This window comes from Coloeus monedula (assembly GCF_965178545.1).
Source record: "Coloeus monedula genome assembly, chromosome: 6".
In the NCBI taxonomy this organism is placed as follows: Eukaryota; Metazoa; Chordata; class Aves; order Passeriformes; family Corvidae; genus Coloeus; species Coloeus monedula.
The window spans coordinates 32,141,889-32,160,878 of record NC_138786.1 but is presented as its reverse complement, the minus strand read 5'-3'; the positions used below and the strand labels follow the sequence as shown (position 1 = coordinate 32,160,878).

Genomic DNA, 18,990 nt, shown 5'->3' with positions numbered 1-18,990 from the left:
AAGTACACAGAAACAGTATTATCCCAACCAATATGAGCACTCAAGTTGAGAACTACCTAATTCAGCGCTCTGCCATAAATAACAGTTTTAACAGAAAGATAATTTTTTAAATTTATGCCTAATTAGTTTTAAATCTCCTGATTTTAAAAAAAAAAAAGCCTGTCTTCAAAAGTATTTATAGATTAATTTTCAGCTAATATTTAAAAATATGTTACTGTTTTTATGCTTTAATGCTTACCTCAATGTTCTTTTTAATGAAATGCTGGCTGGTTTTGGTTTTGCTATGCGTTTTTTCTGCTGTTTTTTCTGATTCTAATTCACTTGGACAATCTGATGTTTGAGGAAGAAAAGTTGCTACATTATAATCATTCATATTCTGATTCAACAAGAGCAGTAGTAACATCAATCCCATTCAAATCTTTAGCAAACATATAAAGTCAATAGACAAACTTTTTGTATGGTGTTTTCATTATTTATGTAAATAATATTGTTATATTTAAAACATACTATTGCCAAAATCTAATTTCATTTTCAACTTTTTATGAGATCACTCATTGTTACAAAGGCTAAAATACTTTTGGATTTCTGACCTCAAAAATGTTAAACATGGTGGCCTTAAAAGCCACGGCATTCCTTCAAACCCTATCATCATTGCAGTTTTCTCATCATTACAAAACCAGACAATAATTTTTTTGAAAACCACAGAACTATCTGGAGACATATCAAGTACATTTTTCTAAATAAAACAGCTGAAAAACAGATGATATAGTTGATATTATTATAACACAGCTTATAAAACAAATTTCATCAAAAAATGAAACTCATCATAGAGCTATAAATCTATTAAACAGAAACATGATATTCTAATAACAATGGATTTCTATCCATGACAGAAAAAAGGGCTTGTATTCTGTTTTTCAGAGACTTCTACCATGCTTAAAATAACAATTCCTTTATGAACAGCAAATATTTGTCACATTAAATAATCAGTCTAAGAAAATATAATCAACTTCTAAATCTCAATAACTACTTCAAAAGCAGGCATTGTAGTTTTTGCTTTTCTGGAAAGCAGAAATTTGAAAAATGGGTGGGCTATTTCCCTACAGAAAATGAATTTGACATGTTAGATAATAGAAGACAGGCTGTGAAAGTTTATAGGGGAGTAACTCTTTATCAGAGTGAATAGAATGAAAGCAAACTCCCAACGATATGATATAAATTCCATGGACACTCAAACCTTAAAGGACTGAGGTGTTAGATCTGACCAAGAAACCCCCTCACAGTTCAAATGCACAACTGTTCACTGAAAGCATCCTAAGCTTTCTTTACCAGGCAACATCATGAATATGTCAAGGAACTGGATCATACAGGAATTTAACAATATAAAATGACAAGTTGCATCCTGAAATGAGAAGAACTCACCAAACACCAACATAATACACATATTACTTTTAAGCTATATCTTTCACTTGACTGTAGAATAGCATTTTTCAGAGGGAGCTATCATAGAGAACATCTCAGAACATTTAAGTAAAGAAGGGACACACATGGATCATTGACACAAAGAACACACTGAAGATTGCCATGGGTAATTAAAAAAGAGATTCCACCTCAAAAAATTTTGCATATGCATTTTGGTAGATTTGGCACATATTTCAAAGATTTGGTACAAATCTTGATGAGACTGATAAAGTAATAGCATAAAACTAGTGCATACAGTCTTCTTCACAAGCTCCTCTTGTTCAGGGTCTGCCTTTATGACAGCTGTGACACAGAAAAGCAACCGAAACAGTAAGTCTTAGCTATTCAGACACGACATCAAAAGCCTCCAGCCAAAACAGTAAAAGTAATTTAAAGCAATATATTGCTCACAAGCTGTAAGCGATCTCTGCTTCATTCCCAAAGTAGGAACATGCAGAACATCTCAAAATAGTGCAAGTGATAGCAGCTCCCAACCATGCCTGTATTGGAAACTCCAGAAGTCAGTGCTGTACTGAATACTGGTAATGAAACCTGCCATTGCTACTCAAGGGCACTCCAGCACAACTCAGAAATTTTGAACGAGGAAGCTGAGGGTCAAGCTTCGTTTTAAGGGAGGAATGAAAACACATGGTAGAAAGACAGAAATGAAAAGCTCCAGCCCACAAAGTTAAGGTCACATACTGGTGAACAAAGACAAGTGGTAAGATGATAAAGGAGCTGAGGTCCATGCTTAAAATGAAAACATGCAGTCACATTCTACAAACTGCAGAGATATTGCTGCCATCTATGCTTCAGCCTTGAAGAATGCACTTTTATTTTGTCTTTGCCATCTTAGCCAGTCACCATGAAGATAGATTCCTTCTGTTTACATAGAATGCTAGTTGACAAAGAAATAAACAATTGCAGCTGATAGCAGTGGCATCTGAAGCTATTATTCTTATATCACAACACATGTGAAAAGTTACTCAACCACACAAACTTGAATTTCAAATAGGGAAAGAACAGAGGCATACAAGCACAGTTCCATTTATTTTGATATGTTGGACACACTACACCACTAACAGCATTTGAAATGTCTATACAGTGCATGATAACACACAGTCTCTAAAAGAATCAGCAGGTGTTTGAGTTTTGCCAGAAAGTACTTGTTTCATAAAAGCAATGCAGACTTTACAATAATCAGCATAGCAAAATATAAAATACAAGTTGTCTGAAGATTTTTTTGACACAAATCCATACAATTTCTGCTGAAAACAAAAAAAATATAGAACAGTTGCAGTTAGATTCAGCACCACTTGTCATTTCTAAATAGTGTCTTGAATATAAGCCTATTAATAAAAGCTACGATACCTTAGAGTAATAGCAAAGACAGGTTTTAAAAGAATTTCCATGAAGAATCAAATACACATTTTACAATATATCTGTTACACACCTCTTCCTTTTGAAATGAAAGAAAAATGGTTTTATAAACCCAAAAGTAAAAATTTTCTTAGCATGTTGAGTAAAATGTTTTAGATAAGTCACAAAACTATTCTATTCTTTCATTTGCGAAAAAGTTAAGAACTGTCACCATTAAGTAACCTTGCTTTTTCCCATTTCACTGGCCTTGCCACAAAGGCTGAGTCTTCATTACCCACCCATTCTACATGTTGTTTTGCCATTTCTAAAAATACAAACTTTACCATTAATAAAGCTTACCCTGGTTTTCTTGGGCTTTATGGCAATCATAATCTTCAGGATTCATGTGTGTGTGAAATACTGAAGTACATATTTCATCTTCTTTAGCACGGGAGGGATCTGCAAGGAATTTTTTCTGGTAAAATTTAATTGAAATGTATTTAAAGAAGATCTACCATCATGTGTATCATGCTATAAGACCTCACACTTGGAAAGCAAAGAAATTCACTTGGATAAATTATACAAGCACCGTATTTCTCAAAATAAAGAAACAGGAAAGTGTCAAGTGTTAATCGTAAGTATGCTGTTTCTTATGGCTGTGTTCTTGTTTTTAACAACTACTGCCCATAGAGGATAATTCATCACATTCTCAAAGACATAGCCCAAGGCCCTAAAGTTCAAATGCCTCTGCAGACACCATGTGGCAAGTCATCTAAAACTTTGAATGAGAATAAAGCATCCAGGTTTTCACAGCTGGTGTCTGCCTGTACATGAATTATTAGACTTCCAAGTGGCTTAGGTCAAGGGCATAGTCTAGAAAAACAGTGTTCAAGCATCCTAGTTGTTTCAGTTACTCAAAGAAAAAAATATATCAATTGAAGTATTCATATGTGTCAACTGGAAATAGAAGTTAGAGCAGTAAGTTGCAGTCTATACACTTAGCACTTACAGAAAAGGAATCATATTGCAAAGAACCATATGAATTACATGTGATTTTCACAATGAAAAAAACCACACAATAAACAGTAATAATGAAGTGTAATGGACTCAACTGAACAAATGATGTCGTTAAACAGAGCACGGGGTAAGGAATTTAAGGCTGTTTAATTCCTGATTTACATTTCTGCTGTGAGTGTGAGGTTTTGTTGGGCCTGAAATTAGTAACATTTAAGTTGCTAATGATTTTGTACTCAAACTTGTGCTTGATTTCACAGCTACATTAAAAGCTATAATAGCTTTCATATATAATTTATTTAATATAGCTCTATCAAATTCAAGTTCTGAAAAGCAAAATATATGAAATGTATTCTGTTTAAATATCAACCAGGGCAGCCACCAAGATGCTCATTTAATTAAATAAATACTTAAGTAAATAAGTAAGACACTAGCATGTTACAGAAAAGATAAAGATCAAGCTGGAGGAAAACTGTAAATCTAAACCATACAGGTTTGTCAGTGCAGTACACCAGAAACCACATAATGCACATGGTCTCTACAGGAGTCCCTTTGAAATAAAGGAGCAGTCACATAAATGAAATAAAGGAGTTAGCAGTCCTATAGACTTGCTTGTCTACTGTTATTTTAATATACCCTGACACCTACTGGAGACTGTCTAAATATCACCTGTATGAAATTCTGTTTTCTTCCCTTAGCAACCCAAACTTTACCATAGAAATAAAAGCAGATTACATCATAATAGCGAGTTTTGTTGAAATATTTTAACTACACATTGCTACCATTATTATGCACGTACTTCCAACATTCAAGCTGATAACAATAACCATTCAGATCTCAAATCCTTATTCTCTCCCCAACAAGAAAAAAGATAGGATATACCACAATTCTATTTCTCTTTACTTACCAACTGCATCATGCCACGATGAGAACAAAGCCAAAAACTGGTTTGTGTTTTCCACCTCCTCGTGGCTTCCTGTGGTTCTGATAGACTATTCAAAATAAATAAACTGTGAATGTATGGATACGTGCATGTATTTAAAGTAAATTCTTTAAAGTGAAATACGTTGTCTGCTTATCAGATCTAATGAAATTCAGACCCTATCAAAAATTACTCTTCCCACTTTATTTTCTTCTTAAGGCTATCTGAATATCTCCTGAAGTTATGATAAAAGCATGGTGAAACTTTAAAGCCTCTGTTACATACTGTCTCTTATTTGGAGACCCACTTCACAAGACAAAGTTCTGTAATGTGGTTGTGGTTCCAAATCCAAACCCAATGAAATTATGAAACACAGTCAAACCAATCATGGTTTTTTAGCAACTCGTATTTCTTTTCATGTAAAACAGAGGAAATAGTAACTTGTTTCAAGGCATTTAACTGCTAGAGGCCAGGATAGGGATAGGATAAAGGAATTTGTGCTGTAGGATTCTTATGCCTTCTTAAGCGGGCATCTCTAATTTCTTCAATAACAGACAGTCCTGAAATAGATGGGGGTAAGGAGGATCACACTCGAGCAGAATAAACCCTTTTTGGCCTGGGTTCCCAGACATTACCTCTTGACATACCTTACCCTCTCTGCAAATGGTGAACTCAGGCATAAGACTATGCCACTAAACCACACCCAGACAGCTGTATATTTGGCAATCGATCTTATCAACTTTTAAGGGCCATGTCCTTCTTTCAAAGCCTGCCTAGCCAATATATATTAAAAATTATCCAATCTTACTTTTTGAGATCCATGTCTTAATTTTAGTTGGCCAACTGTGAGTTATTTAATAACTAAGCTTCTGTGAGATATGATAATTATGTAAGACAGTACTCTAAGATGCATCAGTCACAAAATAAGCAGAACACTTATAACCTGAAGTTCTTCCCAGAGCATTGCCCTCATTTCTTTGCCTTGCTTCTTAATTACTTTTTCCTTAATACGCTGTTTTTCAAGTATTGTGTCAAGTTTATTCATTTTCTTTATAGCTGCTTGAATCTGAGCATTTATATATGTGTCTTCAGAACATTTCAAGTCAGAAGAGTCTGCTGTAGAATATATTTAAAACTAATGTTAGCTTGAAGCATGTCATCTTAAAAAAACAAACAGTAAAAAGCAGTTCAAGTAATTTGGCAGCAACCATAGACAAGAGTACAACATTCTCAAGCATATATTAATTTCTAAACCTGTTTGTAGCAGGGAAAAATACAGACGTCTCTGCTACAGAGTGCTGAATCATACTCTGAGCTGTAGCAGCTGGATATGGAGGTGTGGAAGAAGAAGAGTCACCTAATTTGGGCAAGTGATTTGATTCAAATTTATAATGGAAGAGTGAAAAGATCTCCACAGTATCAGCAAAAATCACTAAGTTTAAAATTAAAAATAATTTCTTCAGCCTGACTAGTAGAATACATGTTGAAATGAATAATTCTGGGGTTAAGAGAGATTGTAATATTTCTGCCTTTAAACATTAGAGAAGTTTCAGTCTTGACTTATGTCTTCACCAAACCAGATTCTGATACTGGTTCTAGAAAAATGTTGCTATAAAAAATAAAAATCTGTGAAACATGATGGAAGCTACTTCACCATTACTCAATTAAAGTATATTTCGATACTGTCTCCCTTTTTTTCCTTAAATATATATAGATTATAATTATAACTTTTACCTTTTCCCCTTCCTATAGCATCCTCATACTCTGTCTTCTTTTATGGCTTCCATACTAAGAGTAGAGGAAAAATTTGTAGCACTGTCCCTATCCCACAAACTTCCAAGTTTTGGAGTCCTGCAACACTCTCTTTCATTTTCCAATCTTTTGAGGTCAAATGCTTTACATAGCCATTGATTCAAGCATTTACTGTGATGCATTGGTCTACCTTATGCCATAAAAAAATGAGTGAGAAAACAAGGGGAGAGCTATAAAAATCTTAAGTGAGATACAGGGGACAGATGGACCCAAGGACAGATGGTAAAAAAAAAGAGCTCTTATTTCAACTAGCCTGAACTAGGCAGATTGATTTAAACCTAAAACTACTGAGTGAAGCTTTAGGTTGAGTTCTATACAATTTCTGTTCTGTAGATATTAATATCATGTTTGGTGACCAGCATTGCTGCACTGGATAGGATCACCACTGAATTCTGCCTTATTAGACTGATCGAATCTATGGAAAACTCAAATTCTATTATAACATTAAAGAAAATGAATATCCATTAATAAAACAATCTCTAAATAAAGAATTCATCCTATGCCTCTTGAATAGCATAATTCATATATATATATGTTCAATTTCTGGTATTCTTTTGTAACTATATAATATACACACAAATACGCTACTGTTACAAACTCTCTTAGAAGCACTAATAAGAAAAGGAAAAGGTTTTATTGCACTGCTTGCTTTATACACCTGAAATGCACTATCTGATTTGGTGTTACCTGGTTTCCCTGCAGAAGGTTCACAGAATTTCGACATCTGTGTTTCAGTGCCTTCATCTCCAGAATCTGAATTAGAGCTACATCCTGAAAAACACAGGGAAAAGCCTTTCACAGTAAACCAGATACATTTTTGTCAATTAGGGATCACCACAGAGCCCTTGCAGTGGATTAGTTTAAAAAATAGTACGTACTAGTACACCGGGACTCATGTTAAAAACAGGAGCAGGAATCAAGGGATTTCTTTTGACCCTAATTCTGTCATGAAATCTTAACTAAACTTCAAGATGGTATCCAAATATCTGCTTCATTTATTGGCATTTGCATCTCTACTTGTAAACAGTCAGACACCCCAGAACATTAATCCATTACCATTTACAGAATGACACAAGAATGCCATGAAACACTTCTGCAAGTGTTTCAATTAAAGTTATACACTGCATACTTATATTTAAAGTATTTTATTAGTACTAACATTTTTTAGTTGTTAAATACTGTAACTTATAACCATAAATTCCAATCTTTTGGACAGGTGGACCATTATTAGGATACAATGTTTCTAACAAATGATCATGATTACTCTGAAAAGTTTAATAAAAACATCTTAATGAAAACACTTTCTAACATGATTCCATGGAACACAGACAGATTGGTTTTCCTGATCTTTTAAGCCAGCTCACAGCTTATGATGCCACAAGACATTTACTGTGTTGTACTGGCAGTAATAATACATTTCTTTAAAGGGTGGATTCCAAATAGTGAAGAGAAGTGAAGATATGAAATTTGACATCTTCTTTTCTAGACTTCTACCTATTTGCAATCTCTTTTCCCTCCATCAATAGAATTTTACCCGAACTATAAAAATGTGATATTTGGTCTAGTTACAACACAGGAAGATATTAGTTATTCCCACACCTGACAACTCGTTGGGATTCCATAGACACTTCTGAATAAAGATGGTCATACTCTCCACTGAGGTTTGCTGATCTGTTCTTACTTCCTGGACATCAGATTTATCTCTGTCATCACCTTTGTTTTCTGCTGGACAGCAGTTTTCTAGACTGCCTCTCTGATAACCATCAGCCAAACTGACAGGTGAATCAACCTATGAAATGCAAATTATTACCACCATGAAAACAGGGATGTTTTGGGTGAAGAAGAAGATAACCACAATACTCACAAAGGACAACAACAATTCTGTACAATATTGCGGTGTACTTCTTAAATAGAAGAACCATTTTCAGGTCTGATACACAGCTCTCTTTCTTAGATTTCACATTGATTCTCAAGCTCATCATTCCACAGATTGTCAGATTTGGGATTGCGAGGCTAGGAAATTATTCCAAAGGTTTATGCCATTTCTGGTGCAGCAAAGAGTACAGATTACCCCTTAAGAGCCTGTGTGTACAACAGCCTCATCTTTTTCCTGACACTATGAGAACTCTGCAACACATAGCATCCTAATCTCTTGCTCACTCTACAGAGCTTTTTATAGTCTTTGAAGGGCTGAAAAGCTTATGATTATTTCATCAGTCCCAAGAGATTTCCATTTCTATTTTCATTCAGTAGCCGATAAAGTTCAGGTCAGAACTCGGGTTCAGAGCTAGCAGCTGTTAACCTCAATATCTGACTGTGAACCTATAAAAAAATACTTTAATACTTCTGTAAAGCATCCAGGTATGATCCCATTCTACAGACAAGAGAGCAGAGGTACAACACAATCGGAGTAAGATAAGAAAATCAATCTAAATGCCTAATTCCCAAGTCCTAGTTCCTACATCCCAACAAATTTATCACATATCTGGTCCCCAAAATTAAGTTAATCCCCAATATTAATTTTCTCAGAGGATGAATGAACACCTGCTTCCAATAGACTTTGCTGAATCCCTGAAACTGACATTTCTTAGAGTACTCCAAATTGGTTTTTAAAACTGATTCAAAAATAACTCAAAAGAACCTTGTAGTCAAAAATTCAACGTTTAAGGATTGCTCACATCTTTCTTTTAATAAGAAAAATAAGGTTTTTTCCAACTGAAATTTAAAAGCACAAATGGGATGAAAGTGAAATTATTCATACACCTCTCATCCACCAACAAACTACAGTTGTGCATTTACATATTAGTGAGAGAATTCAAATGTTTTTCCTTAAAATAGAATTTATTTAATAATCCAATTAAATATAAAGAGGAAGAAAACCAGTTTTCCAGGTTGCAGTCCTGAATCATCCTTTTTGTGGCAAATATAAAAGCAACACAGATTCAAAAAAACTAAACTAAAAATCATTCTATTCCTGCATAAGGAGCAGACCACATTCATGAACTTTCACACAAGCCCTTAGCACACCTGCAGAGACCAAAACTACATGTGAAACTAAAAAAGCAGAATATTACTTCTTCAGCATTCTACAATGAAGAATTAAAAATCACCTTTTGCAAACACGGTTCTGGTGTTAATAACTCCATGGTTTTATTTAAAGATCTACAATTACATCTTGAGCTAGATGGAGGCCTTGAAATTTCATCCAAGCTCCCACTTTTAATATCCACTGTTACCTAAAATTGGGGGGAAAAAAAAAACCAATCACAACATTCCAAATTAACAGTTTCATAATAAATCACTACAAGCCTTGCAGTATTTCAGATATAGATCATGTAAGTTTCAAATGCTTTCTAGCAACTCCATGTTTTTCCAGTTTAGACCAGCTTGTCACTCACGTATGTGCTTTTTAATATATATATAACTATATAACATCAAGCCAACCAAAGTATTCAAACTTGCTGGCTATAAAGACACTTCGAATGGCGTACATCTTACATGTAATGTCACAACAGAGAAATTATCATGGCTCTTCTTTTTCTTTTTTTAATCATTGGACTGACAAAGTTAGCACCAACAAAAGAATGAGGGCATTTTAGACACATCCTGAACACAACTCAAACAGCCAAAGGCTACTTATGTTCAAATGGGAAGTTCCTAAATCTAAGTGATCACCTTCCCAGTCTCAGTTCAATTTTGAGTTTAATCCCCAGATATGCACGTTTCTCTGCAAAAACTGTGTGAATTCCCAGGAATTAGACATGTCAGTGCACGACACGTGCTGGCAATTCTCAGAAGGCTCAAGTGAATACAAGTCTTTATTTCAGGACAAGGCAGGAAGGTAGGGACGCAGGCAGGGAGGAAAGGAGGGAGGGAGGCAGAAAGGGAGAAAAGTAGGGAGGCAGGCAAGGAGGAAAGCAGGCAGGGAGGGAGGAAAGCAGGCAGGAAGGGAGCGAGGAAAGTAGGGAGGCAAGCAGGGAGGGAGGAAGGCAGGCAGCAAGGGAATAAAGTAGGGAAGCAGGGAGGGAGGGAAGCAGGCAAGCAGGCAGGCAGGGAGGGAGGGAGGAAAGCAGGGAGGCACGCAGGCAAGCAGACAGGGAAGAAAGCAGGGAGGAAAGCAGGGAGGCAGGCAGGCAAGCAGGGAGGAAAGCAGGGAGGCAGGCAGGCAAGGGAGGAAAGCAGGGAGGCAGGCAGGAAAGGCAGGAAAGCAGGGAGGAGCCCCGTCCTTACCGCGGGAGCACAGCAGCAGCAGCGGGCGCCGCCGCCGTTGCCGTGACGACCAGGCCAGCGAGGTCTCGCGAGAGCTGCGGGCTGTCCCGGCGCGGCGCGGGCCCGGGGATGGCGGGGCGCGTGTCGCCCTGTTCCCGGTGCGTTCCCAGGGATCCGGACGTGAGCGAGCTCTCCCTGAGCCACAGGGAGCCCCTCTGGAGCGCTGCCCTCTCCGTCCTGGGGGAGAGGAGTGCTGCCTGGAGGGCGCCTCTTTCTCCGAGCCCTCCGTGCCGGGCCCGTTTGAGCAACAGGAAAGAAAAGTGACTGTGCTGACCCCTCTGAACGGTGTCCGTGCTGTGAATTATTAATGTTTCTTTGCGTAGTCTTGTTTGTCTTCTGCATTGTGTCGTGTATACTTGCACACAAGGCTAGTTGAATCACTTTTAAATAAACCCGTTAAAACTTTAAAATTACTACTGTGGTCACTGTTTTTACGTGAACACTCACTGTTAATACGGAATTAATTAATATGAGGAGCGCGATTGTCTTCCTAATCCCATCCCTTTTTATCTTTCCTTTATTTAAACAAACTCTGAGGACTAATTCCCCTGGTCCAATTAACTTAAAAAAACTGCAGAGACAATTCCGGGCTCCTACTGCTTGCTTTGATACCTATGTGTGTTAAAATCAGGTTTTCATTGGCAGTAAAAATTCATAAGAAACAATTTCTTCTGAAGAAACAAAGTTCATCTCGTTCAAAGTAAGGTTTTGATTGACAGATTTTTGTGCCAAAATAAATCTTACTTAGCTAGTGGTATGTAGTGGGGTCTGCAGTAGAGTTTTTATTGATGCTTACAGTATATGGTGTTTTACTGTCACATATGCCACTAAAAGAGCAATTTTTCCTGGTATTTAGTGTAGTAACGATGCAATGTGGTTCACAGTTTAAAACTGAAGACAGAGAAAATGCACTAGTGAACCCTGTGTGGTTTTGCCTCCTCACTAAGCATGCTGAGCTCTGGTATGTTAAAATTCTAACATGTCTTGTGACTGCTAATGCAATACCATAGTGGTGTTTGGAAACTGTGATGCTTTCCATACGCTGCAGATGATGATTTGAAGCAAAAAGCAGAAAAATGCATGTTTACATCTGCAAGCTGCACGTCTAAGGCCAGTAATGACAATGCGAAAGCAGTAGAATGGACAACATCATTCAGAACTGGCTAAACTAAAATACAGGTTTTCTGTATTAGGAATTACATTAGCTATGAATAATGAGCTATGCCAAGCAGCTAGGTATACTGCCCCAATATTTTTTTTTTTCGACAGTACAGTGTATATGCTTAACAGCTGACAGAGTTTGACTTATTACCAACTTCCCTATTACCCTTGCCTACAACCTCACAAGAGCCTGTGGAAAGAGACCATCCAACTCTGGATCTGGTTACAAATGGACATAAAACTCCTTTGGATTTGGTGCAGGAATGGGGTTCTTATTGGTGTTTGTCCACATAGAATCAGTGAAGTTTTCCTTCCAATGAGACTGTCACACCTGAGATTGAGTAATAATGTCTTAGCAGGGATATCTCAAACTACAGCTGATCTTATGATCTGCTATGTGTCCTAGAAGATCCAGAGATGAAAAGAAGAGGTTCGCAGAGTTCATCTCAAACCCTGTAAATCAGGTCATAAGAGTCTTCCTCTCCAATAAGAACTGAACTTTAGTAACATTAAATAACTTTAATAAATAATGTTAATAACATTAAATATTACATAATCTCAAATATTGTTATAGGTGGCAGGTGTACTTATACTGAAGCTTGAACTAAAAAAGCAGAATCAAGGGTGTGCTTTCTTTTTTGCCTTTCCAGGAACAGGTCAATTTTGTTCTGAGACAAACTAGATACTTCTCTGAAATATGAGTTTAAAAAAAATAAAAAGGTTGGAATGGAAAAAACTCTTGTGTCTAGGAAGGGCACAGCAAGAAAAGCACTCCAAGATGTGCTTTTCATCCTAAAAGATGGGTTATAACATGATGAAACCACATTTAGACAAGCCGTCTTGATACTCAGAACACAGTTGTCATAGTAACAGAATTCAATCATCCTCTTCTCCCTAATCCAGTCAAAAAGAAACACAAATGAGGGGGGAAATACAGGGAACTTGTTCCAAATTACCACTGCTTACCTTCATACTCCTCTTCTGAAAAGCCTTTTAATACACAAATAGGTAGCGAAACAACTTTCATTTCATTGTCTCATACATGTTGAGAAAAAAAAATCAAGATTTTTAATGCTCAGTAGTTAGTTATCTTTGGTTATTTTTTAATGTCCTTCTATGTACTTACCTGAAGTGCTTTTTATTTACCATAGGCAATATTTCTAAGGCAGACTGTAGCAGTTCCAGTACTCAGGTTGACATGCAGAGCTAATATTCACTATATTAATTCCTCTAAATATTAGGCAATAAACAGACTCTTTTCTTGCAAACAACAAGTGATTATGCAGTAGTATTTTTTGACTGGCATGTGCCAAGTTAAGGGCAAAGAGCCATGAATTTTGGGCTATATTCAAATTTTCCCAGAACCCTCAGTGAGGATGAGTAGAGCTCTGCAGTGATACAGCAATCATCAACAGTAGTGGTACAGCAGAGCAACGTGTCAGCCAAGGGAGACAGGCCAAACTAAAATGCTAAGGCCAGAGTCAATGGTAAAACTCCCATTGTTTATTAAAGCCAGGTTTTAATCCTTGACTTGCATTGGAAAAGCTCCTGTCTTGACAAAACTGCCGTCCATGTTGCCACACCTGCTGCTGCAGGATGAGAGCAGAGTGTGGAAGCAGAAGCTCAAGATGGACTGGGTTGTGCTGAAATGCCTTAGTGCTACAGGCGCAGAGTGTTGGGAGTTTGCAACCAAAAAGGTGCAAGGCAACCCAAACAATTCAACCCTGCACGTGTCTCAGGACATTCTTCTGTGGCTTAGGATGTGATCCAGGCAAAAAGGAGAGGGTTTAGTTTTACAGAAATGGAGGCCAAGAAGTTATAATATCGCTTAGTCAAGTAGTGTGCACAAAGGAGTTTTTGGAGTAAATCACCATCTCAGCGCATTATGCTTAGGCATAGGGAACCTTGGGATGCAGAACTGCTGCTAGAGAAACCCTGGTTTGCATAAACAGATGTATATTCAGGAACTGGATCTCATTTGGTATTTCTTATGGTTCCTTTTAAAAATCGTCCACTTTCTCCTCACAGAGAAGAGAAAATACATGTTTTTAAGTATTCCACCAACATACCATTATCTAGTACTGAAGGACTGTTTTGGTTTTTCATTGGGTTCGGGCTTGGGGTTTTTTTAATTTTTACATGATGTTTGTTTGAATCTAACAATATTTCTTAAGGATATCTCAGAACAATAAACTGACATTGTCCTCATAGTCTTTTCATCCTTTTTAAACAACTTCCTTCTTTGTTTAATGTGAGCTCTATTTTCCTCCCTTGTGCTAGAATAATGGGTTCTATCTTTCCTTCCTCCAAGTTTATTCTCCAGTAGTAAGATTCAGCCTTTAAATCTATTTGCACAAGCCAAATTACCCCAGGCTTTTTCTTCTTAAAAGTCCCATGACTTTGCTTTGTATTTCACATTTGTTCAATAATCTAGAAACATTTATTTTACCAACACCTGTGGTGGTTAAAAACTACCATCATTACAAAAAAAACCAACCAACCAAAAAACCAAAAAACCACCCCAAAACTCACTTCTGCCTAACTTTTATGTGATGTTATAACAAGACTTGATTTTTTTTTTCCATGTTGGAGACTGGAAAACATTTTGCCCAGTCAGATTATTTGAGCAACAATCCAAGAGACACCAGTAATGACTCAAAGCTACTACTGTCTTAAACTGAGTTAAAAATGAAACTCTACAAGTGAAATATTCCATCTTGCATAAAAAGTTTCCTGGATTACTGTCTTCTGATGGCAATTCTAGCATAGAGGCTACTTTGTGAATTTTACACAGATTATTTTTTCTGTAAAAAGATGTGCTTTTGTGAATTTTTCCACTTCTTTTAAACATTTGCATGGATAAATTGCTGAAAGATGGACTAAAAACATTCTCAACTAATTCTTGAGGCACAGAAAACCATTGTAGTTAATTTTTTGTTGAAGGGTTTCCATGTCTTTGGATACAATCAGCTAAAAAAAATACAATCAAGTTTTTACATGTATTCTTTTTGAAAGAAAGACGTATTTTTTTCTCAACAGTAAAAACCCATCACAAACCCTTCACTTTCCAGATATAACACAAACTTATATACAAATTAACTCTTTAAATTTATCAGTGGTATTTCATTCAACATGAGAGTTGAAAAGGACAAAACCAAGTTTGCTTTCCTCAAAGGACTTCAGATCTGAGTCAACATTTATCCACATTCAGTAATCACAGAGATTTTGAGCAGTACCTATATGTAAGTGGGACATGAATGTTAAACTTAGCTAAAATTCATAAGGAAACTACAACTCCTACTTTGATTTTTAGATTTTCAAGATTTTCTCAATGGCACCTGTTCTTTCACTAACTTTGGAAAAACAAACACTCCATTAAATTACTTTTTATTGACACTTAAAAAAAATGCGTGCTGTGGTACTTCTCCACCTCTGCCACAGAAGGACCAATTTTTTCTGGAATCTTTCTTCTGTCTGATTTCAGGCAAGCTATGTCTATATTCTCATCTCTGTATCTAAGAAGGGCAGCTCAGGCTCCCACCACCCATTGAAGACTGTTCCTCACTCCCAAGCTGAGAAGCTTTTGAACTAGCAAGAAATGAAGTGCACTGAAACCACAGAGGAAATGGAGAAAAATATATTTTACACACTAATTTATACACTTTTCTTTAAATACATTTTTATTAAAACATTTGCTTTTAATGACTTGTAGAAATACCACCTTGGAGCCATCAGAAGCTGGTGACTTCCTTCAAACATGTCAAAGGAAGAAAAGGTACATTCTGCTTTAGCAGAATTTTTTCTCACTTTTAAGATTAACTGGTTGGATTTAGTAAGTTACTGTAAACTTTTCAAGATTCTTCACCTTGTCCCTTTTAAAATATGCTTTAAAGAAAACTACTTTCATAAACAGACAGTAACCACAGATAAAGGTTCAGCATGCAGCAAAGGGCTGAAGTACAGGAAAACCACAAGGAGTAAACAGGTGTTACGAGATTGTGCTTTTAAGAAACTACCCACAGAGACAACAGTGAGTGCAGATGAAAGACTATTTGCAACTGAACAAGAATGAAAATACCAGGGCTGCAATAGTTTTAGGTCACCTAACAGACAGAAATAGTTTAAAGTTCACATTCAGTATAAATGAGACAATATGCCTGTGATTACGCTGGGAGGCAAGCGGCAGCACAATGTCTGAACTCTCACAGAAAGGCTGCTGAGCTGATACCAGGGTTGGCATGACTGTGACTCAGAAATTAGCCACCAGATTTGCAAGTCTTGTTGTGTTCATACACTGGGCGCTCTACTCTGCAAGAGGAGTGGAGCAGCATGGTTGGTATCTTTATCTGTGAAGACAGGAGGAAAACCTCTCTACCTCTGGCAATATGGAGCAACAGCATTAATAAACCTTTGCCTTTTGAGGTCTGTTATCAGCTTCTTCACCCAACAGTTCAGTTGTCACTGAAACACTCAGAATCCCTCTCTGTGAGTTTCTGTGTTTGTGAGTGAGAGACAGACTCGGAAACTGAGACTGTCGTACTCAGAGAAAGGCTACTAGCATTTCACACCCACTTCTTTCATTTGCTAGCTGTCCCGTAAGAAAACAGCAGAGTGCACCAGCAGCTTAGTTTATTTGAAGGCTTACCCCATAGTTACTTAATACATACATTACACTTTAGGGACATTTGTACATGCCCTTTATCACAGGATTCTTAGCACATATATATTTGGATTTGTCCTTCATGGTCTCCAAACCAGTTTTTACTTAGAACTACAGGACTATATGTGGGATCTTTATAAAAAAAAGTCTTTCTCAGGTTTAACACACATGATGATTTGGGTATTCTTGGCTTTGTGGATGTTTTAAGCCAAAAAACATCGGTTTAGGTTTTAAAATAATTTAGATGTTTGGCAAATGCTTGGTAGCTAATTTGTGCAAAAACATCCAGCAAGTTTTAACACTGATCAAATAAATGCGCTTAACAGAAAACAAATGCACTTAATAGTCCATCTTACTTCATTAATGAAATGTGCAGAATCTTGCTGTGTCTACTTGCAGGAGAGTAGGACTTACCCATGCTGCATGTCTTCTGCTCTCTACAGCCTCTCCTGTTAAGTTACTTTGATACCCAGTCCATTTTAATATACCATGAGGTTTCCCAGAAAACCAACTGCCATATTTCCATAATCCAGCTATAAAAAGAGTTGCCAAATCCATATGTACTTTTGAAAGTTAATAATAAGACAGGTATCATTGTAAGGATTTCAGAGATAAAATTACAAATTTCCGTCATTTGATATATTATTTTCATGAAGTATTTCATATTAATAAGGAACATTTGTATATATGTTTTTCTTTTGTTTGTTCATTTAACTTATATTTGGCAAAAAAAATCAGGCTGTAACAAATTTCAACATAATAAAGATCCATGGGATCAAACATGTAATAGAAAGTGACCTTCCTCTGTCACTTAAAACTCCTGCTCTTACTAGGAATCCACCTTGGGAAAGATACTGACTTTATTGTTTCTGCTGACTTTTCTTTCTGCTTTACACTTAGGCTGTTTTGTCTGGATTAGCTCTTCAGGGGTATTCCCCAAAGGAGGCAGGAGTCGCTTCTTACTGTTTCGGTTTTCTGAGAGCCACTGTGGAGGCAGCTCAAAGGGTCCAAAACCAAACTGCATGGAATACTTGTCATTTACTGTGTCAGCCTCTGTGGGCACAGCTAGGGCCACCTGAGCTGCAGAGTCTGCAATCGTCTGTGGTATAAACCTGTGAACCAAAGTCTGTCCTAGCTCTAAACTGGCGGTAGGAATTTCTTTCCTTTGAAAGTCACCAGAGCCAATGGATTTGGTCTCATTCTCCTCATCTTCCGTAGGCTTGAAGATTTGTTGTTGCCCAATGTGAAACATCTCCAGAAGCTGGCTTCCTGAATGGACACTGGGCTCCAGATTATCATCTGCAATACCACCCGAGCTGACAATGTTTCTCCTGCTAAACCTTCGGTGCAGCTGTACTATTGTCCCCACTAGACACTTCCGTACTGATTTGTTAACAGTTAAAAATAATAAAGGGTTGGCCAGCAAAGAGACCTTGGGCAACCAAATAGCGGTGAGGAGCAAGAAGACTGATATATCTGAAATATTGAGTATAGTGCGGTAAATCACCAAAGTCACATAGGGGACACTGCAGAAGATAAATATCGTAACCATAGAAAGCAGCATGACATGGAGCTCAGCTTCTCGCTGGGAGGCATATGGGATAGAAACTGTATTCTGAGGGGTCCTTAATGCAGCTATGATGACTTTTTTCTTCTGGCTGGCACTCAGCGCTCTGCGAATAAGAATCATAAAGAGAAATACCACAGCCACTGGTACAATCACAGTGGTGATATTATAGATGATGACATATATCAGGTGGCCAAGGGAGTAACTCCAAGATTCAGAGCAAGTGGACATGGCATAAATATCAGACACATTGGTCACAGCAAATACTGGAATGCTGGCCACTATTGCATGGGCCCAGATATAGATGACCAGGTCTCGAGATTTTGCATCAGATATTTTTCTTTCCAGAGGGTACAAAACAGAGTAGTATCTGTCAAAAAAAAAAAAAAATTTTAATGAGCATACTGCTTAAGAGAAACCTCTCAGGAGCCATCTGAGCACAAAGCTCCAAATCCCTAACTGAGTTGCCAACTGACTACCTGTTTATGAAAGGAAAAAAAAAACAAAAGCAACACAAAAACCCCCCCAAAGGTCTGCCTTTTCAGGTCTGTCTGTAGAAAAAACCTGAATATTTAAATGTCAAGCTACATTTTTGGTGGTGAAAATTTCTTTCAATATATCACTTTGGCTGATGCATATGAATATTATTTTGAAAATTTCACCATTTACTTACTTGTAAACTAGACAGGACATTGCACACACTCAAAATTTCAAAAGACATGATGGAGGCACATGTCACATTCAAAGGCCAGACTCATTGTTTTA

General features: G+C 37.1%; 2 protein-coding genes across 2 annotated transcripts in view; both read right to left on the bottom strand.

Annotated features, from left to right (window-relative positions):
* Positions 1-9,777, bottom strand: part of FSIP1 (fibrous sheath interacting protein 1) — a gene marked incomplete at its 3' end in the record, with an annotated part of 66,333 nt that extends 56,556 nt beyond the window's left edge. The window contains exons 1-7 of the mRNA XM_082283665.1: positions 9,679-9,777; positions 8,168-8,357; positions 7,181-7,339; positions 5,700-5,872; positions 4,742-4,826; positions 3,181-3,279; positions 239-330 (exon numbers count right to left, since the gene is read on the bottom strand). Coding sequence (XP_082139791.1) covers positions 239-330; positions 3,181-3,279; positions 4,742-4,826; positions 5,700-5,872; positions 7,181-7,339; positions 8,168-8,357; positions 9,679-9,714 — 834 coding nt within the window. The 5' untranslated portion in view covers positions 9,715-9,777. The remainder of the gene's footprint in view (positions 1-238; positions 331-3,180; positions 3,280-4,741; positions 4,827-5,699; positions 5,873-7,180; positions 7,340-8,167; positions 8,358-9,678) is intronic.
* A 7,710-nt stretch (positions 9,778-17,487) lies between these two features.
* GPR176 (G protein-coupled receptor 176) overlaps positions 17,488-18,990 on the bottom strand; it is a gene marked incomplete at both ends in the record, with an annotated part of 32,780 nt that continues 31,277 nt past the window's right edge. The window contains one exon of the mRNA XM_082284353.1: positions 17,488-18,595. Within this exon, the coding sequence (XP_082140479.1) occupies positions 17,488-18,595 (1,108 nt within the window). The remainder of the gene's footprint in view (positions 18,596-18,990) is intronic.